The sequence below is a fragment of the Anopheles moucheti genome, chromosome 2, assembly GCF_943734755.1.
Source record: "Anopheles moucheti chromosome 2, idAnoMoucSN_F20_07, whole genome shotgun sequence".
Classification (NCBI taxonomy): Eukaryota; Metazoa; Arthropoda; class Insecta; order Diptera; family Culicidae; genus Anopheles; species Anopheles moucheti.
The window spans coordinates 97,601,127-97,625,630 of NC_069140.1; the positions used below are offsets into that span (position 1 = coordinate 97,601,127).

Genomic DNA, 24,504 nt, shown 5'->3' on the forward strand with positions numbered 1-24,504 from the left:
TCTGCGAGAAGGCAACAAATCCCGTGTGACTTAAATATGGCTCCGGTTTTAGGAACGGACACGAACCTATCTTGCCCATTCTGATCATGATCCCGGATCCCGGAGCGGATGAGAAGCACGGGGCATTCTCATTAGCATACTAATATTGTCAACCGGGTGTCATCGGGCCTTCGGTCGACCAATCTCGGACGCGATATCTCGATCAATGGATACTTCCTCCAAACGCACAACAGATTATCCCGGAGGGTGTTGGTCAACGGAAGAGCATCGGAAGAGATACGCACACACACACACAGATCGGTGTTCGATAAGCCGAAGGAAGGAGAATGGTCCAAACGCGGCAATGATGCATCGGTTCCCGGTGCGGAGGGATACACGCGCCCCATCATGCACGGTTCCCATCGAAACGGGGGAATCTAACAGCTTGTAGCACAGCCCATTAACACACCAGCTTTGAACTCGTACCGAATGAATCAAATCGAACATTAATTACCACCGCACTGTGCCGGGGCTGGAGCGAGAGTACCGCGTTGGAAAACGGACCTTAATTTAGACATCATCGATTCGGGCCAGCAAGAAGATTCCGAAATTGGCACAAAGCGAAAGGTTGCGAAAAAAAAACAGTTCCTTCACGCGCGAATGTCGGAGGTCTTTATCGATATGGGACTATTATTGTGCGCTGGTGCTATTACACGATGCTGTACAAAGCCGCCTCGAAAACGACAACGTCTAAAGACCCTAATAGAAGCTAACCTCTCAAAACGTTACACACTCGCGGGTCATCTTTGGGATGAATGTGATGCAAACGGGGAGACAGCGAAAAAGGCCCGTACAAGAAAGGACCATTATCCGGGGCCTGCTTTTTTCCCGCTCGTCACTTCTCGTCACGTGTAATATGAGGTGCCACACTGAGCGGTGGAATTGAGTGGCTCAGTTTTGATGCTTCCCACTGAGCCCGCCGAAGCCTACGAATGGCGTGTGAGGCAGAAAGGAGGGTTCACTCCCGAAAGGTGTCAGATTCGAGTGACGTGTTTTTGTTGTTTGCGCCCAGGACAACCCATCTGCAGTACAATATATAAAAGCAGGCAATACAAAAAAGCTAGGCGGAGCGGTTGGCACACCGGTGCGATGCATCTCATGTTCACCCGGTGCATACCCGATGTTGGGATCGTGTTCTGCGACATTATTATTACGGCACCCGTGCTGGCAGGCTGGCTGGCTGGCTGGGAGTTGGCTAATTATTAGCTGTACTTACTTTTGAGCAGTGGCAGATCACTCATGAAGCCCGCGTTCTCGTCTATCACCGGGTTTTGCCCATCGTCGACGGCACTCTGTAGGGCTTGGTGCAGTGCCAGCGGGTCATGTTCGTGGGCACCGAGCCGGGTTGCACCGGCACCGGATCCGATCGAGCCGCTGTAATCGCTGCGCCGGTCGGAGTACGGGAACCCGTGTGACAGTTGCGTCTGCAAATAAGGAGGTAGAGAGAGAGAGAGATAGAAACGGAAAGAGATTTGTAATCGATGATAAGTAATGCGAGCTAAGTGTTTGTGACGATGCGATAAGAAAGGTTAATCTTAATGCAGAAGTTTATGTAAAGGAAGATGATCCACTTGTGACGGTTAGGGCAGGAAGCAACAGATTACAGAGCAAAATGGATTTTCGCGCCAGGTTTAAATATTTCGAATTTATAGCTTAGTGTGGCTTTGATAGCCACATAGAGCCTAAATGTATGCAATTAATTTGAGGCTAAGTTGTTGGTTGTAGGTTATTCAGAGCCTAAGCAAAGAGACTCTAAAAACATTAATATTAACAGTGGTGGTGAGAATTTATTCGTGGCTTTTTAATCAATTGTTAGCGTCTCAAAAATATTGGAAAAGACATCCTGACGTTCGTACATAGCTTTTAAAACCGGTAGGCAGATTATTTTCCTAGTGGCTTTTCCAAATTAACTGATAACGTAGTCCAATATGCACAATAATAAAGCAACAAAAGGTGAAACCAAGGCGGATACATAACTAGGTTGGAAGGAACTCGTACGAAAAATGTCTAAAAATAGTCCATGTCCATGACCATGCATTCCTTTAAGTAATTATATTTTTTTAAACTCTTTACACAACAGAAAAATATGTTTCCCTCAAGCTTGTATACTGAGTACGATGTAAGAATAGGGGAAGAAATTGATACGATTATTGATTTTTGAGATGGTGCAACTGTGAATAACGGTTGATTACTGATTTATTGCCTGTTTTAAAAAGGGTCTCATGTGTACAACATCTTGAATACGTATTCCATTCTTATCGACCGCTCCGCTCCATTTTTATTCCCAAAAAAAAAATCTCCAAAATGCAACCCAATATCGATTCGAGCGTCAATCGGAAATTTATGAAAATTCCTTCCGGTGATATAGGATAAACGCAATGGGGAGAAATTATGTTTAAGAAAAAACCTCACACACCCTCATGTGCAACAGTGAAGAGCAAACCACCGAGACGCTAATCGACTTTATTAAATCGCCCACCAGTAGTAGCGGACACAAACGATAGCACGACCGGGTGGCTGTTGCGTAATCGATCGGTTGTTACTGCAACCGTGGCTTAACTCATCCTTCCCCGGGAAGATGAGCATGTAGTTGATAAATATTTCGCTCGTTTATGATACCAAATTGTTGACATTCTTCCTGTCAAAAACCCGCGCGCACAGTGCCGGAAGTATGTGGCAGTATGTGGCGCCGAAAGGGAAGGCGGTTTTGCGTGCGGCGAGGGAAGGATTTTTCCGGGGAGGAAAGTTTAGCAGCAGGTATTTCCCTTTCTCTCTTGCTTGTGTGTGCGTTGGGTAGTAGGGTAAGCGAGGGTAAGAATAGGAGAAAAAAAAACGCGGACACAAAGCTATTTATCCTTAAAATCTCGGAGCTCGCGAACGGATCCCGTTTACGGTGGGTTCGGCGCTGTGTTACGAGGAAATCTCCGGCACCGAGGCTTCCCTTCCGAGTGCAAATGTTTAAGGCATACTGGAGGATTGTCGAATACACAGTGTGCTTAGCTGGATGGAGGAAGTTTTCTTGAGAAGCTGAAATAGTTTGGCTGGAAGTTTATTTTCTTCTTAGCTGGCCTGTGCTCCCCCCCCTCCGTCCTAGCAGGGGTTGGAATGTTCGTACGACGTGGAGGAGTTTTGTTTTCATCCCCTTGCCCTTTTTGGCATTAAAAACATTTTAATACCGTGGCATGTACTAGTACGGGAGGGTTTGCAGCTGTAGATAGACAGAGATGGGGAGAGAGAGGGCCACCACCCCAGTCCACAGGATGAAAACCTTTTTCCCTTTCGCAGGTTCATAAATTTATGGACAACGGTTTTTCTTCGACTGTCCAGCGTGCCGCTATCCGGCCATCGTCCTTCCCTGATGCGCGTGATTGTGTTATTTTTGAGGAAAGAAAAGAAATTAATTCGACCTAACAAGCCCAACATGACTTTCATAATTCCTTCCACCCCGGGACGACGGTTAAAGAAGTCGCCCAAGGAGAAGTTTTGATTTTGGAGAAAGCGACAGTTTAAGCGAAGTGATCGTGAGCAAAGGTGAAGGGGTTGGCAGGGGGGGAGGTTAAGTGGAGAATCGAGAACGTGGTCTTTCCAATATTCGGAAGCTGGGGCTGGCAGATGTTGAAGGCAGCACATGGCGTTAAAAATAATGATGTTAGTAATAAAAAGAAAGACAAAAACATTTGCTCCCGAAACTGTTCGCCCATCTGCAACAAAGTCAGGGAAGCGACAGTCGTTCGCGACGCGTGATCACACTCCCTCGAACTTCGAACCCTCCCACTCCCCACCCCTCCAATCGCATCCCCTGACGAGTGATCAACGACAGCCACTCACCGAAATGGCTCAATTCCGATCGTCGATCGAAATTGTACGCGCGCGGCTAAGTTAATCATCTCGCCCCTGGTTTGAGGCTCACCCTTACCCACAGCTGTCGCTGCCCCGACGGAGCGGAAATTGGGACACCGAGAATCGAACCGTTTCAGGATGTTAAAGTTCGGCAAACGGCATCAGAAACAGCAGCAGCAGTTTATAAAAATTAATTAACAAAAATGTGTGATCTCATTTTGTCGATTTCGTTTCTATTTCTCATTTATCCGGTTTGTACGAACCCCTGCTGCACAAATCGGGGTAGGTGAACCGGAAGGGGTGATGATGATGATGATGATGATGCTGGTGATGGTGATGGCGATGGCAGTGGAGCACTGACAACAGCCAACGTGAGAGAAGGAAATCACCGTTGATTTGTTTTATTGCTCGTGATGACCACCGCTGGTCGACGTGTGATAGGATTGTGACGGCTTTAGGATTGGGACGTTCGGCTCGGAGTCGGAGTGATTTGATTGAGTGCCGAACGCAGCACTCGGGTGTACCGTTTGCCAGTGGCCGGAGTGGATTTTGTTTTTCGTTGTTGTTGTTGGGCTGGTTAAGCTTGTCTGGCTACTTACCACGTGCTGTTGCAGTTCGGACTCGCGGTGAGATCGATGTAGTCCGAGCTGGTCCTGCGAGGGTCTTAGCCCGGCCAGCTGATTGTAATGGTGCAGGGGCGCATGATGTAGCGAGGACAGTGGTTGCCCGTACGGATCCGTACTGAGATAGTCGAGCCCGTGGTTCTGTGGTGATCCGGAAAGAATAACCAACATGACAGTTAACAACTGACAACCTTTTGGGGGATGCGGGATGCCCCACTGTGCATACTGTACCTGTTGCTGCGGTGGACTTTGGGTGGTATGGTGGAAGGGTGGCGGGAAGTAGGGCGGTTGGAAGTCGGACTGGAGCGTCTGGTGATGCATGGTGGGACCGGGACCGTGTGAACCACCGTGGCTACCGCTGTGTCCGCTCGCCGGTCCGTTTCTCCCCGTGTGTCCGCCGGTGTGCGCTGAGTATGCAGGACTTCCGCTCGACAGTCCTATGCCTCCATGACTAGTGAGCCGCTCCTGTAAAGTCGAAGGAAGAGAAACAAACACAAAAAGATGTCTATTAGTTTGGTGAAACTAGCGCAATTTGAAGAATTCAAGCTGTAAAATTTGCTAAATTATAGAAAAAAGAGATTGCGGGTGACCTTTTTTATGCTATAATAAACAGTTTCCAATAAAATTATATTTATGGTTTTATGATAAAAATAAGAAGATGGGAGAAATCGATATTTATACATAGGATTTGTTGTGAAGGATTACGTCTAAACAAATACTCGTGAGTTTGAGCATAAATTTATTTAAATTATTAAATAACAATTTCTCTAAAGACTAGAAAACGATTGAATGTAATACAAATTGCATACATGAAGGGGTTTACATAAATTATTAATAAATGCATTTTTAAATGTTCGTAAACAGGATTATGAATTTTAGAAGAAATCCAACAAGCGATAGAGTACATGTTCAAGCACTAAAAGTAAAAGTAAAATAAAAACAAAGTAAAAATGTTTTCATATGGAATCGAAAACGTGTCATATTAAAAACATATATTGCTAAGTTTATTCAAATTTGACTTTGTCAGCTACAACTATGCGAGGCATCGACGAGCAACGAGCAAAAACGCTAGCCAAGATGCATAAAAATGAGTTCCTTCGCTTGATTTCAACAGGACCCATTAAACAATTTAACAGATCGCTAGGCAAAGCGGCTACGGCTTATAGCCACTGTTAACCCAAATCGCTATTTTGTTTATTTTAACATGGTTTGTTTGGTGAATTCCAGCGATGAGGGGGGAATTGGGGAGCGGTGTGTTGCAGGGGGCGCTCGAGGTCCTCAGCGATTGAATCGATTCGCTCCGTTTGATTAACCGCCCGTCTGATGGTATAAGGTGGCGTGAACGGGTGGCCGGATAACCTCAGTTTTATCACATTTCCGACGAAAATCTGTCTTCATCCGACGTTTCGGGCGTTTGGCATTTTTACACCCGTTTGATCTAAATCTATCGTGAAAGCTACAGGCCTCCAGTGTGGTAGTAGTTTTATTGACGTGATTCCCCCCCCCGTAATGTGGTGCCTCCTCCGAAACAGCGCCATCGTGCCTGAATAGGATTGTTCGGTTGGTGATCGTTTGCGCTTTTTTTTGTTGGCGCACGTTGTATTCATTTTGGAACCATGTTCCCGTGGAACCCACCCGCCGCTTATCTTTCGCAGGGAAACGGGTCCAGTGAGGTGAGGTCATAAAAATTGCAATCAAACTCTGAAATTGGTCAAACCGGGAGGGGGTATGCTCCTTCTTTTCTGCGGCCCGTGTGTATCGTGAGCGTCTTCGAGGGACCGAGTTGTTGAATGGCTCACCGAATCAAAGCCCCAAAACGCGCTTGTGTATGGATCGCTATTTCCACGAGCGTTGGAACACACGAGTGGGACACACAATTCTTCTTGCCATTGATGGTGGGAAAGCATACAAATGTTTTGAGTGTGCAATCAGCAAAGTACAATAAATTTAAACCAGAGGTCACTCACAGTCTCCCGCATCGAACGTACCGCTGATGCGTTTTCTGATCGGAAGAGCCCAACACTCCCTTTTACTTTCTCGGTGTGTGTTTAATTAAAACAATTATCGTTGATAAAATATGCATTCAGTTGGAAGAGAGACGGAAACCACTCGCCGGCCATTACCTGCACTTCTATAACGGATGACATGTCCACGTACGCCAAAGCCATCTCGGATCAGGTTCGTCGCTTGTGCTGGTGAACGCGTCGATTGATTTTTCCGATCAGTTTGCTTTTGAGAATGGATCGACCAAATTTGGCTCAAACCGCGCGATCACTCACGGAATAATTTTAGGTATTTTGCGGTAAAACTGCGTCGATTCGTTTAGGTGACGGTTTAGTTGCGTCTGTAGCAGTTTATAAGCGCAGAGCTGTGGTGGAGTTGGTGGATGTTTTCATTACACACTGCCATGGCGAATACTACCACACAATTTTTTATCACTTCACTTATAACAGCATGCAGATGCGAACGAGTACTGAAGAATAAGGGACGGTTAGAGCATAAGATCAGTTTCTTGGAATATTTGATATTTGGTTCCGTGACCAGGATGATCCTATTAAAAGTCCTCTATTAAAACAATCAAAATATTGCTGTTATATATTAAAGATTTTAGCAGGCCTTAGTACAAATAAAGATATCATTTGACTGTTATCTCCAGCAAATTAAACAGTGGTAGTCATTACATCAAGGAGATTAGGAAAGATCGCTAACTTCCCGTTTGCATAACTTGTATGTCACATAACAGATGTGTAAGCGAAATTGGACAAATTGGAATTTAATAGAATTAATCTGCACCGTCCATTAAGTGATTACCAAGTGTGCGGGTCGGTAAGGACACGAGCCGACCAGCCTGGCACGTTTGTCGTCACTGCACAACTTTCGCCTCGAGGGCAAAGTGCATATAAATGCAATAATTATATTCAAGCAAAACACCCGCCGGCATTACGGTCATGATCTCTATTTGACAGGGAAAAAAAAAATCCAACAGCAAAATGGCATTTAACGTGTCAAAACCGTGCCGTGCCGTGCGCTACTATTTCGCAGCAATGAAGCAATTACATCAACGTTCGATGCTCCGGAAATCGAGTGGCAGGAAATGATTCACTGAAGGATGGTCGATCGTGATCGAGAATCCTTCTGGCGGTACTGGATCTCTTCAGCGCTGAGTAGTAATCAGCTTCAAAGCTGCACCTAATACGATCGACATTCCAATTCTGCACCACTGACAAACGCGCAACACGGAACTAGTGCCGAAATTCTTTCCCTCTGCATGGTAAATTCGATAATTGCCCACTCCTTCTTCGGCTACGCGGAAACACGATCCTTGCCGCTACGAAACCGCGTCCATGAGGTCTAATTATTTTTCAATTATGCTCAATCATTGGCTGGCGCTCTCGGTGTATTTGCCCGCTGCTCGTATTTTCACTAAGTGGATAATGTACGAATTGCACCAACCACTTCACCGACGGGGACGTCAAAACCGGACTTTGAAGGAAAAATAATATTGCAAATCGGCACACACACACCATTGGACACTTCAAAAAACCGACCAAATACACAATACACCACAGTCACAGAAAACAAAAAACAAAGCGCCAAAAGAGAACCACTGTGCTGCACGTGCTGATCGCGTCACGATCGGTAGCTGGGCGTGCTGGGGTTGTAGGTTAAGTTGATCACGAAAGTGGGAAAATTAGAAGTACACTGCAAACGAACTGCACACGCAATCACACAGCACTACTTTAGCAAGGATCTTTCGATGGTTTTCGTGAGGTATCTTTCCATCAACTCAATTTGAGGTTACATTCGTAGCAACAGCACTATAAATTTTCTTTTTTTGTGTGTGAAAAAGTCCCCGCTCACTAGTCACACCCCAAACAGTGTTTTAGGTTTTAACGTACGATCGCGCTTGTACCGATTCGGTTCCTTCCTGCTAGGACATACGACAAGCATCCCCCAATCAATCATAACAGCCGGGGGATCTAACGCAAACTGAGCATAAAATCGGTAGCGACGATTTGTTTGGCTTCGTTGCGTTCCCCCGACGCCGCAGCGTTTGCCCAAACCCGTCCCGCATTTATGCTCTCTATGCTCTCACTAAATTATGCTCAAAATATGCTGCATCTTTCGCTCTCTCTCTTTCGCTCGCTCTTTCGCTTGCCCTTTCTCTCTCTCTGTCTCTCACACACACAAACTAATCACGCACAGGCCCCTTCCTGTGACGAAAAGTGCTTTGACATTTCTTTTTCTCTGCCAGCTTTTCTCCCCCTGGGGTCGGTGTTCCCTTTCGTGCCACCTTACTTTGGCTGCTTTTTTGTCCCTTTTTGACCGCCATCTCTGGCTCACTGCCGTGGTGGCAAATTTTTGAAAATTCCCTCCCTGTTTTACCCTTCGCACTGGGAGCCTAGAAGGGAAAGCAACTGCTTCGGATGGTTAACGTTTGGCAATACGAAAATTTTCCTTGCTCCCGTGCAGCTCCTGTGCGGTGGAAAAGGACACCGCGATTGCCGCTCGTCTCGGCTGGATCGGAAGGATTCGGGCAGGAAAGACAAAAAACAGCACCAAGAAGGAAGGCATTTTAATTCATGGCTGTCGGTAGTATGCACTTTTCTGGCCGTGTGATGATGATGCATCATAGCGATGGAGACCTGCGCTACTGAAATTATGCTGATGAGGCGAACTTACGCGTTTGTGTGTGTGCCAAGGAGAGTAACACAGAAGAAGCAGAGCAACAACCAAAAAAAAAACACACATAATATGTGCGCCTCTTCCACATTCCTGAATGAATGTTTTTTTTTGTGTTTATTCCTATCCTTGCTTCTGGTTTGCGTTCCTTGCGTAAGGTTTGCATTTGCTGCAAAAGAGTCGAGGCAGCTTTGAAGGTATGCCAGGAATGTTGGACATAATTTACCAATTATTAATGATCACTTTCTAACAGATTTATGATCTATAGAGATCGGAATGGATGTAGTTTATGGGGTTGGAAATTTTGTTTTACAAGATGAGATATGTAACTTCATTTTTATGTTCCGAGAAGATTTCAAGATCATCAGTTCATTCGATCAAGTAGCAAAATTGATACATATTTAATACCATTTAACAGTCATAATCTGGCAAAATGGGGAGTTTTATTTGCACTATCTTGCAGCGTGACAGTGATTTTAAGAAACGAACATAATGATCGTTCAATTCTGTTTGCACGCAGGAGAAAGCACGTCCAGCCGTCCAGACGGTTCGCAAACCGAGGCAACAGGTGAGTTTGGCTGATTGTCCCAAAAAGCCGTCCCACCACCATCCCGCCCAGGGGAAACCTGTTGCACCGCCGGCAAGAATCGGCCAGCACGATACACGGAAAAACGTAGCAAAAACCACTCCCGGACACCGGGTACGGTATGCCCAGTGCCCGAAAAATCCGGTCCAAGCGGTCTGCGTGTTTAATTGCGCTTTTGCAAAACCCCCGGTCCGGGGCCACTGATGAATGCGAATATAATTGTGGGTTAATGGACGGATCCGGGTGGATCCGTAGCGGCAGCTGACCCTGGGTTGTTTCTCATTTTTCACCCAGACGCTTAGGTTTTTCGGTGTGTTTCTCGTTTTTCTCTTCGACGTGCGGCTGATAATGAGGTGACTAGAAGCGGTTTGACGGTTGTTTTGGACGGGGGTAAGGTGTGCCGGGTCTGTTATGAGGTGTATATCCATCCTGGGCCATCACCCTTGGGAAGGGGTGGTACAGAAGGCGTTAGATAACTGCAAGTGACGTTGGACATTGGAACACTGGGGAACATATGGGAAGCGACATATTGGAATTGGTTTTGTAACGAAGTGGTCTTAGTCGAAGTTTCATTATAAAACTTTCGAGATGTTAGAATACTTTGCGAGATATGAACAACTCTTGCACCGGAACAGGAAGAACTCCGCCTTTAGAGAGCGATGGCCATGGAAAATGGCTTCCCATCGTATGATTGAATAATCGATGTTATATCATCACTTAAGCACAATCAATGCAGAACATCTGTTCCAATGTGCAGTACAAAACGCGTGCAGATTACACAATAAGGGGGAAAAACTAAAGGAAAAACTTCACTTCGGTCTGATTTGCCGTTTTGCCCTGAAGGCAAAACCGGGCACATCGGTTCGAGAGTACCTCCTGTCGAGCGCACCGACCACAGTTACATGAAGTTACACACACACACGAAAATGAGGTCCCTGGCGACCGGTCCTGCCGTTCGATGATGGTTAATGCAACCATCGGCACAAAAGGGAGCCACACATTGACGGCGGCTAGGAGGAGGAGCCAAAACCTTCACCGGAAGGGTGGTTCTGAAATATTCTTTTTTTGGCGAAAAGCGATGCATCAATAATGCAGTGCAGGGTTACCGGTGTCATACCACCGGAGGGGTTGAATAGTGCGTTTTTTGTTTTGTTTTCATTTTGTTTCGCTTTAGCAAGAGCGCGTAAGGCGGCACAATGTTAAAGAGGGAACAAGGGAGCAGTGGGAAATAAAACAGAATAAAAAGAATGCAAATATCGCCAATGCGAAGAAGAAGCATTCAAAGCGGTTGTATGTAAAGTATGTGTGCATGTGTGTATTAATGTATGGGTGCGTACTGTTTATGAAAGATGAAAATGACAGTTGAAAAACTGAGCAGGCGAAGAAAAATGCAGGCATAGAGAATAAAAGTGGGCAGATAAGCGAGCAGAAAAGGAGTAAGTAGCAGAGATATTATTAAAAAAAATGGTCGCTTTCGCTAGCAAAAAAGATGGAAAAGAAAACACACGACATACGACGTGTACAGAACAGGGAGGGGAATGTAATTAAATGGAACTAATTAATTCAATTACCAGCTGTGATTGTAGGGACGGTGTGAGTGTCTGGAATTAGAAAGAGAAAAAAGAGAAGAGAAGCAATTCAGCAAATATTGTTGGTACTAAAGTTCATGTTTTTGGGGTTTAAATGCATTTATCTTTATTTATGTTCAGGAGCACGATAAAGCTGAATGATGAAGGTACACATCTCCAACGCTTCTTAAGGAGTGTTGATAGACGGTAAAGCTTCCTTAAAGGAAGGCAACCGGTAACGGAAGTAAAAATAGAAAAAAACGGTGAATAAAGCGCAACCAGGCTCTAGCATCTAGAGGGTGGGGAGGTCCTGGCATGGGGCATGGAAGAGATGAATGGTATCGCATCCTGTGTTCGATGTCTTCTCGCCTTAGCACAGAAAACCATTTCCGGACGTCCAAACACATGGCGTGCCGCGTGAAGGTGTGGGTTGACGCAAAACCGAAGCAGTCAGGATGCGCTCAGGAATCCTTTCGGCGATGAATAATGGCCTTCTTTTCTGTCGGCCGGACGACATACAAGGTGACGATAAGGTACCAAGGTACCAAGCAGCCGAAAATGATGTGCTGGTCGCTGGTTGAATGGAAAGTTGCTATTTGTTACTCTGCTTCTGTGGCAAACTGATGTCCACAGGTTTGTTGGGTATGCTTTATGCCTTTTGGTAAGGTGAAAAATGGCAACAAAGCGGAGCTGGGTGCAATGTTTTGTGCACCCACCCCGTCACGCGAAGGGAAGGATACATCGGCAGGACTATTTAGATCGGCGATAAGCGAACGATTTGGCTTCCCATTCAGGGCCCCCCGATTAGTTTTTAGAAAACGATTTGGCCGGAATGTTGGGTAGGTGTCGGGAAGGGGGGGGGGGGGGGGGGGTTTGGGGTGGTGTAAGTTTCATCATCAACAACATTTGCCTGCCCCATTCTCACACCCATTCAACGTTTGGCAGGATCTATCACATGTGCAGCCGCGTACCGGACGATCGATGGGGCCCCACCGAAGGAAGCCATTAAAATGATGGATTACTGTTCAATAAAAGGCTTTTGTAGTAGTTTTTACAACCCCTTAACCCCGGTACTCCACTCGGACGCGGAGATTGGACTGTAATTTAAAGACAATTTTACACACTCGCCCCGAAAGCGGTTCGCAAGATAAGAGCGATGAGATGTTTTACGCGTCGGTTGGAATGTGTGTCGACTGTTGAGGAGGGTTTTTTTTTCGCCCTCCCCCCAGCTTGTAGCTTGTATTTCGGAAGCTGTTTCGAAGACACACGACTTCCAGGCTAGAGTTTCGCGGGTGGATGATGACCAATAAATTTCCCGCATTTTTCTTCCCTTTTGCTCCGAACGGGTGAAAAATGTGACCGATCGTGGCGGGTAGATCGTATCGCGGGAATTCGTAATGGAGTGAAATAGAAGCTACGCACGCTGGAATGGTTCGCTATCAGTGGATCTCCTTTTTTTGTGAGGGGGGAACGCAGGATTGAATTCCCTCGTTGGTTCACTGTTTTCTCAATAAAAAAGCAGATCCAATCTGTTGGGTTTGAACTGAATACACGCGAAAACCCGTCCATCATATGGATCTTCCTGGCTCAGAAGGAGAAAAAACCCATCCACCTAAGCATTTAAGTCGAAGTTATATGAGGCTTCCAGTGTACGACGTGTAAAAGCTTTCACGAGTAGATTTAAGGAGATGACTCCCACCGTGGTGAGGTCACTCAATCCCACCGGTCGAAAGCGAAACGTAAACATTAATTTTCATCATTGTTTCGGGCGCACCGTTTAGCAGCAAACACTTGGTTGCGTTCACCTTCGGTTCTGCAGAGCATAAAAAACAAAATCACTAGGCATATTATGCAGACAAAACGATCGATAAATTGTCATAGATAAAGGCTGGCCGAGGAGCTGATGGAGCGGAGTCGGTGCGCAGTAATTGGTGTTGCGCGTGGGTTGGAATTGATGGTTTGTTTGAAGTGCGATCAGATGTTGAGGCAACGTGCAACCGTTTGGGTTGGAATTTAACGATAAAATTTATAGCACAACGCTGCAGGTGTTATTTTGTGAAGCTCCAAGGATTTTGGAAAGGGTAGCAAGTGCTGCAATTTGGCGAAACATCGTGATAACGTCGTATTGAACTTCAGCAAAGATATGCGATAGGGATGAATAATGCTTGATAGATAAATTATAGCAAATGGAACATACAGTTCCTCCAGTGTGTGCGCCAATGTGAGCAGATATGCAAATCTGATAGCTCGGTTTTAAAATAGTACAAAACTCAAACCAAAAAATTCTCAAGTATTACTGAAGTATAACAACAAATACTATGATATCAACTCCAAAATTCCAACCCTGACTAGACAAGCGTCAATCTTCGAGATCTTCGGGCAAGAAGATATCACGGGAACTGTCTTTACTTATATTTATCCAGACTTGTTTAAATGTCAGTTTGAAATGACATGAAGACTGGTGACACTATTTGCCATCCTTATAGCGCCATCTATCGTAAAACAATTCAAACAAATATTATACAGGACGTTTGAAATACAGCAAACATGGAACCAACATATTTCATAAAGAAATTAAATTCTTTAAAGCAAACAAAATTATACAAAAACGTTTCTATTCGCACAAAAACGAAATGGCTAATAATTCATTTCTTTCTGCAAACCGTGAGAACATCTTGACTGTTCAGATTCGCAGATGCGCGAATGCGTTGTCTCACGCGCCCTTTTTTCGTTTCAAATTAAAACTCAACGCTCGATATTCTCCACCAAACAAAAAAAAAAAAACACTATCAGGAACGGGAAATGGCATGTTGTGATTAAAATTAATTGTAAAATCAATTCACCCGGATGGCTTTTAAGGAGGCGCGAATCCACAACCGTGGCGCATCTTTAGCTTGCCTGCGCGTGGTGAAATATCATCCCCTACACATTAGTCATAATTTGGAGACCGTTTATAACTCGGGCGATGAAATTGAATACTGTGGGGCTGGTATGGGAACCGAAGCCGATTTTGAAACTCTGGTTAAAGGGCTGCTTTGGATAGAAGCTCGCAGTTTCAAAAATACCGTAGGTCAATGGTAAGCCAAACGTTTGCGAAAATATAACCCCAATGCGGTTTTCAAACATGAAGCAAGCTTTCTTTGCAAACGAGCTAAAAAATCTAGGAAGGCTAAATGAGTTGGTGCCAAATAAATCTTCATTTTTAGATGAGAGACCTCGTACATAAATTCTCAAATCCAAGCTTCCAAATCGCAGGATTTCAGGTTGGTTTGGTGGTGCAATCGATTTTTCCCACTCGTAAATTTCACCCTGACTAAAATGAAACGTAGAAAAAAAACAACAGTAACAGTAACATTGTGGCCACCCAGTGGCACGCTGGGTCGGTCGATTGTTTATGCTTCCTTCGCGTGATTGGACCGGCTCGACTTCGAAACGCAGGTTGATAATTAAGCGCTGGGGTGGCTTCTTCAGTCAATCGGAATCGCACCACGCGGGTGGGGCACGGTGGAGCACGCGGGAGGGGCGATGGGTAAAGGACGCATCCGCGTAACATAGCGAACATGTTTATGTTAATAGCGTTAAAGGCACTCTCTTTCGGCTAGAGCAAGTGCTCGGACTGAACGTAGCGAGCCGTGTGAAACAATTAATTTCCTACGAGCAACACACACACGGAATTAAAAGAAATGGCTTGGCAACTAAAATAATAAAAGCTACCGAAGCTTAAATGTCACACTACACTTTCGAACCATTTCAAAGACGCTAGCCAAACAAACAACCGTTAGGAAAAGCATATGTGGACATGTGTATTCCCCGAAGGGAATTAGGTTTATTGGCGCGCGCTTGATAAATGAACTACCGAGCGCGATGCGACCGACAGTCTGCAGCAGTCTGTGGCCGTGATCCTGGCACACGCCGTAATGTCCTTCCCGTGGTTTTGGGGCGTGTCAATAAAATGTGTGTTGAACGCGAGAAGTGGTCGTCCAAAATCATCACCCCCAGCAGAAACAGTTGTTCGACCTGTTACACCCATCGAACATACGATCAAGAAAACGCATTAACAATCTCGTTTGTAGAGGATAATAACTTAATTTGATCACTCGTGGCGGATGAAGAGTCCATCTGGAGCTCTTTCTCTTCGAACGAGAGTGAGGGAGAGGGGGAGAGAGGGAACATAAAAACAAGACGGACGATTAGACCGAACACTGACCGGCAGCATCATCATCAGCAGCAGATTGATCGAATCGAATCGAGAGCAAACTCCACCAAAAAAAGTGAAACATAAAATGAAAAATTTATCCCACCTTCCCACCTTCCCATCAGGAGTCCTACCAGCGATCGGCAAGTAGAAGAGGTCCCCCCCTCTATTCAGTTCACAGTCTGCCCAGCAAACATCGACGCCACCGATGATGACTTCTTTTGCCGTTTTGGTGGCATTTGATCGACCAATTTATTTGTACCACAAGCCAAGCTCCATCCGACAGCGAGGGGAAAAATGAAAAATCCACCCGGGTACAAAGTGAAATAAATTGAAACATAGTTCGCCGCGGTGGCTAGACACGCGTGCAGTCGCGCCTCCGTAGGTAAGGCAAAATATGCTCGCATCATCACCATTCACCGTGGGCCCGGGCGAATGGGTGACATGAGCAAAGATAATGCGATCGAACAGCAGTGTGGACGGTGACGCGAAAACCCCAATCTCACCGAAACAACCAAATCACAACTCGAAGTTCATTTCCAGATTTGAATATAAATCATGTTTAATACAATTCTATCATTAATCATGTCCCCCTCGTGGTACAGCTGGTCCCCGCTTTGGAACACGGGCGAAAGGAGATGAAATGCTAGGTCAAACTGTTCGGGAACACCTCACCGGCCGCGATGAGTTTTCGAACCGAACCAACCGGTGGTCAACATGGCTCGGTCGATCCCATCGGCTTGTTGGACCGTTGGCGCATTGGAGCGCCGGATTTGACGGATTTTTGTGGCACCCGGTGCTGATTGAAAAATCGCCAGTGCCAAGCATTAGGATGTGTAATTAATTTCAACGCTTCTAGCTGGTGTGACATGGTGGCCGACGGAGAAGGTATTGAAAGCTGCCACAGGTGGAGTCGTTTAGAGATCTCATCTATAACGAATAAGGCCATGGTTGCAGATGGTTTAATTAAAATATTTCATATCTTTCCATCGGGGTTTTGAAAGTAGGGTTGTAATAAGATTGTAATTTATAAAATATAAATATGGAAGAGTCCCACCTCTTGAGATGTAAAGGGATATTCTTAAAAGTCATAACATATTGACTAAGAAATTGAGGTTTAATTATGAATAAGGATAGAATAATCTTTAGAAAATAGTGATTATTAGTTCAGGTTTATTATTAGTAACAATCGATGATTTCTTTTAAATTCTTCATGAAGTTTGTACTAATTAACTTAGTTCTAATATTGTTGCTAAATATGGACTGTCCTTGGTCTAGGCTTAAACCGAGAATATTGGTGATAAATTGAACGAAATACAATATTCACAATAAATCAAAATAGCTTGCGGTTTAGAAGCAAGGACTTGAAACCCTTTTTTGTTGAACACCCTCACTATATCCCTCTCTAAAAGTCTGAAACTTCCCAGCGAAAAGACTCAAGGTTTAGAGAGAAAAAGCGAACAGCACTTCACGCAGCAGGCTCAGGTTACGGTTGCACAGCAACCAAAAAACATCTGAAGCAAAACGTAGACGACGCTGAACGACGATGACAAAATATCCTCCGGGGGTCGCGGGTTTCCCACCGCATTCTTACGCACGATCCCGCACGAAATCGGCTTCCGGATCGGGTTCGAATGCTTGAAAATGATCCACGGCACAGGTCGGTGCGTTCCCAGCGAATGTTAATGTGTGACCAATTAATTTATTAATTGACAGCGATTTTTGTTTTCCATGTTTCCATGCGCTTCTCGCTCGTTCGTACGCGGCAACGCGGTAGACAGAGCGGAAGAACGATTCAGCTTAGCCGGAGCGTCGCGTTCGATAACGTTCGATTCCCGAACTGGGTGGACGACTGGGTGGAAATAGAGTTGACATAAATAAAAAGAGAAGAAAAAATCCCGTTTCGAACACTTTTCTGTCAAAACGAACCCCTTTCCGCGATCGATTAGCGTTGCTTTGTGGGGCAATTTAGCCGGAGCACCCATGGTGCGCTGATGGTGTGGTGTATCGAGTGTTGTGATAAGTTCCAATAGCGCAGCGGTTTGCGTCCGTCCGAATGGAAGAAGCAACGCCCCGAATGGGAAACGAATGGTGGCGAGCGAGCGAATGCCGGCTGAAAAATGTCATGAAAAATAGCTATCGGATATCCGGTGGCAGCGGCGGTTCCTCCCCGGCGGTGGTTCATTTGCATGCGAAGAGTTGGACCGCGCTGATCGTGCGGTTTGGGGATGATTTTAGAAGTACGAAGGACCAAACCATCGATGGTGAATGGGATGGGTGAAACAAAACCGTCCCAACCGTTTGGGGCGGATAGTCGCAACATTCTGGGAAGCTGTTTCCGATCGTTTGGTGTGCTTTGCCTCGTCCCAAGCAATGCGAACGTGAGGCAAAAACCGCTGTGATTCCCATTCATACCCGGTCGGTTTCGGTGCGGATGTGTGAGTGCATAGTAGCACCTGGTTGTGAATGAGCTTACGAATAATCTCAAGGAAAGGGCGCCCTATTCGTAAAAGAATCAAACGAAATAATTTATTAATTTCTACGACCACCACCACCAACACCACGAGCGAACAGTTCGCACCGATGTCGCCGCACCTTCCGTTCGAAACCGTGCAGGATGATGATGATGCGATCGGTCGAACCATAAATGTTGTGCGCACACGCGCCGACCTCTCGTTCAGCACCGGGACCCGGTTAGGTTTTATTTTCCAAACGATCGAGTTCCAAAACCCAACCCTCCCGGACCCCGAAAGCTCGCAGGTTGTCGCGGTTTCCGGTCCAGATTCTGTGTGCGGACTGCACTTTTATAGCACCCGGTCGCGAACTCGCCCAGCGAAGGGAAAGATGTTCGCTCTGCCTCCACCGCGGCCCCGTTTGCACACTCACAAACGTAAGTCGAAGTGGATGGAACGAGGTTAAGCCGATAGTGAGCCGATATCCACCGACTCGCCTATCGGGAGGCACGTAAGAAATGGTCAAACCGTAATCATGTGAAGTTTATTTGAAGTTTTGCGTCGGGGCGTCGCGAACATGGCTCTGGGGTTTGCTAAAAGTGCACGGTATATGTTGGTATAGCTGAATTTTTCCTCCGTTTCACTCCGTCCGACCTTTCCGGTTTTGATCTATCAGTGTGCGAATCGCGAAACCCAAAGTCAAAATCAGCTGGTAGTAGCTGTTTGTCTTGTGGAAGAATGTAAGCGACGAACCCGGAATTTTATTAAACGATTTTATAGTCAACAAATTACAGGCCTCATTCTAATTACAGAAAGAACATTTGATATTGTAGTTTGTTTTACGTGAAAGTTTAACTAAATACCTCAAAATAAATACCTCAAAATTACCTCCAAAATACCTCAAACTGGTGCGTCGAAGAAACAGTATTGTTTGCTATAATAAATGGAGTTAGTTAGTTTTAATGTTTTGTGTATAATAATTACACTGAATAAGGTGGTAAAATGTGTGTCAGAACAATTGCATATCACTCGTACCAATCAAGCACGTGACCTTTATCCCGTAAGAGAAAGAAACTATTTATCGCTCGCAGGATGATCTGCAGAAAGCCGCAGAAAAGAAACACTAATGATTGGAATGTTTCAACCAGTGCCGGTGGACATCATCACACGAATCGAACGGAATGTCCACGTATTAAAAATAAAAAGCCCGGAATGCGAACTCATTTATTCGGCAGGCCGAGGCCAAATCCACCCGACCGAAACGCGACGCGATTTACGCGACCGAATCGATCGTGACCGATGGTGTGACCTGCTTCGGTTAGGCAGAACCGCGACCGCGGCCGGCACGGTTTGATAAAAGTTTTGTGTCATTTCGTACGATCGTGAACCCAGGCCCCATCATGCCCGGGCTGACGAGGACGAGGAATTCCATCCGTGCGCGGTTTGCCTAACGATGTGTGCTTGCCGACGGGAGTTTTTTTCTGTTGCGCAGTTGTGCCCCCTGGTTGACGGGGTTTGCGAGTATGCGCGCACGGGTTTCGATGATTAATGTTCTTCTAAACGGTAATCTCCCGCGAGACCCGCGCATAATGTGGAATGCGGTTCGGGATTTGGCTGTGCGAAATAATTGCTAATCTCAACCGCGGCAGGATCGCTCAACTATCGGATAAGCTCGGCACCGGAGCAGGGCCGGGTTCTGTTTCGAGGTTAGGTGCGCTTCATTAGGTGCAATTTGTTTGATCGAGTGCGTACGATGTACGATTGTCTGCAAAGCGTCCTCGTCGTCAACGAGCGGTGCTAGCGAATCATCCCGTTAAAGTGAGACGTCACGCCTGGGCTGCACAATACTTTGTGGCGCATACGCACGATATATTCGCTTTATTCGCTGATTTGTTGAAAGGAATAATACAAAAAAAAAACGAGTGAGAGAAAAAGAGAAGTTCCATTTAAAGTAGCCAAAGCGAATGCAAAACCCCTTACTGGGTGAAACGGTTACGCTTCCCCTTAGAAGACAATTAGCAATATGTTTCAGTTATGCTTCAACAATCGCCCGGTCGCACTAAGCAAACAGAAGCATCCCTAGCCGCGCCGTGGGTAGATCGTGTCAATAGTCCCAGAGAACCCACCGAGCGCTGAGCGTTTTGTGAATGGAGGTTCTTTCGACAGTAAAAAAAGGGGGCAAAAAGTATCTGTTTGCCCCCAAGGCATCAGCCGACCGACAGCTGAAGGGGTTCTACTCGGTAAAGAACCCTACCGGGGAAGCCGGTTTGATGTTGTTGCAGGATTTTTTTTCGTACCGTAGTATTTGATGTTTCCTATAAAAGGTCCTACACACCGAGCCGAGTGAACTTGGATGTAATTTAAAGCAACAGAGCGACACACAAGCTAAATATAGTACGTATTAGAAGCAAGAAGGATAAAGAAGGGTAGAACACACGGACCTTTCTCACTCCCGTGCACACAAACACAGGCAAACCAGCAGCAGACGGTCTGACGCCATGATCGGAATGGGAAGTGAGCAGCATTAAACCCCTGATATTTGTTGTAGTTTTTTTACCAAAAGGAAGGTTTTAAAAGTGGGCCCAAGGTATCTATAGACGCAAGGTGTGGTGAGATGATGAGAGCGAACTGAGCAGGAAAATTCTTTCGCGAGGGGAAGAATCAATGTCTACGCTTTAATGTTGGGAAAGGGCGGGCCTTAGCAGGACATGCTTGAATTGAATTAGGAAATTGCATCCATTTCGCAATGTTTGGCAGTTTTCACATTAGCAATGAAATTTGGCAACAATATCCGGTCTCTCGATTACATTAGGAAGGAAAAAAAGAAGGACTCGCTTTGCTGTGAAATATTATTCGGCTTCTTGTAAAGATAAAAACAAAATGAAAGAAATACTCGAAAAAAGGGAAAATATTCAAATATGGGAAATAAACATTAAAAAGGCTTACAAATCTAAAATCATTTAGATAAAAATAGAACTTGACAAAAAATAATTCTAATGTCAAAATGTAACTTGTATTTAAGGACCACTTGCAAAAGAAAAACTTAAAACAAATTAATAAATCGAACCAAACCTCGCACGCTAATTAGATAGTGGAATATCACACGCAAATGACTACGTAGAGTAGAAAAGAAGAATAAGAATAGATGAAATGAAGCGAAAGAAATACATCCCCAACCCTAATCACAACGCTTCAACGAGAGTCGACATTAAACAATTCCAATCGATTAAAACTAATATCTACCGCGCCGTTGTTTTCGTGCCTTGTTTTCGAATTCGGTTCCCCTGTTCCGGGGGCTTTAGGTGATTGTGATGAAATTAATAGTTTGAAGAAAGCACACCCGCTCGGACCGTAGTTGCGGCGTACGACCAAAAAAAAAACACCGAGCCCGGCTCGCAATAAAAGCGTGTAAGCGAACGTCGAAACAACCCGGGGACCTTCCAAACGGTTCGGTTTCGGGTTAATGGCTATAATTATGCGCTGACGCCGCTGTGCGCTGCAGAATGTTTGGAATGATAGTTTAACGTTTCATGATTGGCGATGATTAAAGCGAATCGGAAACTTTTGCTCTATAAACTCTACACACAGACACACGCGTACCACTAAACGCCTTTACCGGGAGGTTCGTGTGCTACGGAGCGCTCGAGTCTAAAAAATGCTCAAATCATTCGAATCCCTCCGCGAGGTGGTCAGCAATTAAAAAAGCGCCTTACCTAACGCTACATTTTGTTTTCGGTTCGCCCCTGTCGCCGCTAATCCTCCCGTTCTCCTGCCTTTTTTCCTTCTTTGGTATAGTGGTTTGATTTTGAACTGCAAAAACCGGAGGAATTGGGTGATGAACCATTCACCGACACACGGGTTTCGATGTAAAGGAAGCAGTTTTAGATCAATTTAAATCATCGATTGTTTTTTTTCTCTCCTTTACTGCCTTAGTTTTTGGGGCGCTGGTCACCACGTGATCTCGTGGTTGTCTCGTGCGCTCGCGAGTATGTTGTACACCAATTAAAGGAAAACAAAACAGTTTGAACGGGAGGCGAAACCCCAAAGTACAACGAAACGCGATGTTTTTGAACTTTTTTTTCGTACCGGTCGAAACTTTACCCCATCGCGAGCAATTAAGTCGAAGAGATGAACACAAATTTGGTTGGTTGCCGCAGCCCCACGGAAACGATTCACCCAGGCTCATTGTTGTGTGTCGTCTGGATTGGGTATCGATCGCACGCGCATTCGTTGCTCCGTACGGCAGCCGTTTCTCGTGAACGGCGATGAAAAATGGTCACTTCATTTGAAAAGGCACACCGGGGTTAAAAGAATCGAGCAAGGAGAAGGGTTTTGAAAGGGGCGACACACGATAAAACCGTCGTTCGGCGAGGTTCGTCACTTGTTGGAAGTTGGAAGTCTATCGATTAAAAGCGCCGCTTTGCTTGCAGCGAGTTAATACGCGCGTGCGATAATGCAGAGGCTTACACGTTAATCAATCAACAACTACCAATAGCTCCCACTGTCTACCTTCTCCACTATCCCCCCCGTCTCCTCCCTCCTTTCGGGTACTTTCTTCCATACACTGACAAAAGATCAGCCCGACGTCTTTTGTGAGCTGTTGCGTGCGGTGCGCAAGGGGGATTCGCTTTTTTGGACTTTTCAAGAATGCACCCTTGCTCTTACACTGCCCCATATTCATCGACTGTCTTTATTGAAGAGAGATCAATCAAAGCGAATGCATTTCATACCATTTCGTTGGTATTTTTGTGTCAGAACGATTAACAATGCAAGGCGATCGGAAAGCGATCGGTTCACGTTCAACGGTCGGACACGATTGTTCGTGTCACTTGCTGCAAGAGTTGAACACGGTACGATCATTTGAAAGTGGGTAATGAGAGCTGCGTGCTAGCTATTTTTCATTCGGGGGAAACAGTTTTTCGTAGCATTATTAAATGAATCCATTCAAAACGGTAGGCATTAACGTCACGGGGGAATATATTGGTTACAAGTGTTAGTATAAGTAGCATAATTAATGGTTTACAAAAAGCCAAAAAAACGCACAAAGGGCCAGTCCTTTCCACATGTTTAAACCCATCGAGTAGCGCCAAATGGTTAACTTTTCCTCATTCCAAGGGAAAAATAAATGATCATCCAATTACTTGGCTTTACATCCAAGTCGCCTGCCTTCTAGGGTAAGTATTGATCGCGCCATGGAGCGATTGACCCTGTTTCTTGCTTTGGTGCTTTTTCGCAAAACAAGTGCCTTGCGTCGAACGAAAGTTTTTAATTCGCTTTTGATAAAAGAAGTGATTCCCTTTTATTGAAATGCTTTTAAAAATACCAGAAAAGGGAAGAAAGCCAAAAAAAAACAAAGTAATCGTGGGAAAATCAATCACCTCCATTTGTACTACAAGTGATCTTCGTTTCGAGCTGTAAGAATCAAACAAATGCTTTATCACAACCACATGATGACGGTGTTTGTCATACGATCTGCACCTTTCGGCGGCACCATATCGGAAGACAAATTAGCATTTATTGGTCGAATCGCGCGTGTGCTTTAAATCAATTTCTTCTGCATCGTTTAAAATGCAACAGATTGTCATAAATCTTGGCCTCGGGGGAAGCCTCAAGGGGAACGTTCCTTGTTTTATTCCCGCAACACCACGTGACAGATCGGATTGGCAAGGTGTACTGCGAGGAAGGCATATGCATAGAATTCTTCCCCATTGGTGCAATTAAAAGATGTGTACGAGATGAATACCATGATGACCCACCACTTGTTCCTTGCTGTGGAAGCATTTTTGTTATTGTAGGTCGCAGACCGACCGGGTCTGCGAGCTGCAGCGTGTGCGAATCCGTTACTGCTTACCGGCCGGATTCCAGCTGTTCGGCAAAAGAACACAGGGGACACCGCACCAACGGTTAATAAATTATTATTAACTTGTAATTATTTTTATTGTTTATTTCGCTTTATTTGCACAAGCGGTTTTGGGTTCAGCAAATTAATGGCCGCCACGGTGGCGGTATCGCGCCCGAACAATCAACCGAACCGCGGTGGCACGAGCTGCCCACCTGAAGCGGACGAAACCGCCGGATGAACGGGACGGTTCTGTGCGATTTTTCATCGCATTGCAAGGATCAGCATAAAGATTCGGCCAGGAATAACGGCCTGTCATAACTTTTGTTCGGCTGCTTTTACACGGCGGGAAAGCACACGCGGGTTCGCAAAAGAAGAAATGATTTGACAGTTTTATTTTTCACTCGTGTTTTTTTTTTTTGGTGCCAGCCTTTCATTTTTTTTTTTGGGGGGTCTGTCGCTTCTCATCGGTCACCAAATAAAAAAAAAGAAAAAACCGATCATGCATACGTACCAAATCGATCCGATGAGAACCGCACCGATTGAGGGTTTTTCATGTTATGTGCTTTGAATGGGCTCAAGTGTCGATTTTTATTTTTATTAGCACTTACAGCTGATTTTTGCTGCCAAAGAATCTGCAACCTGTTCCGATCGCAACAGAAACAGTGCATGAGTATA

The 24,504-nt window shown here is 45.4% G+C and overlaps 1 protein-coding gene across 2 annotated transcripts in view; it reads right to left on the bottom strand.

The window, feature by feature from the left end:
- The window catches only part of LOC128298952 (transcription factor AP-2-epsilon), a 43,219-nt gene that overhangs the window by 3,433 nt on the left and 15,282 nt on the right, over window positions 1-24,504 (bottom strand). For both annotated transcript variants that reach the window (XM_053034767.1, XM_053034766.1), the window contains exons 2-5: window positions 11,343-11,372; window positions 4,734-4,967; window positions 4,479-4,643; window positions 1,256-1,463 (exon numbers count right to left, since the gene is read on the bottom strand). In XM_053034767.1, the coding sequence (XP_052890727.1) occupies window positions 1,256-1,463; window positions 4,479-4,643; window positions 4,734-4,967; window positions 11,343-11,372 (637 nt within the window). The remainder of the gene's footprint in view (window positions 1-1,255; window positions 1,464-4,478; window positions 4,644-4,733; window positions 4,968-11,342; window positions 11,373-24,504) is intronic.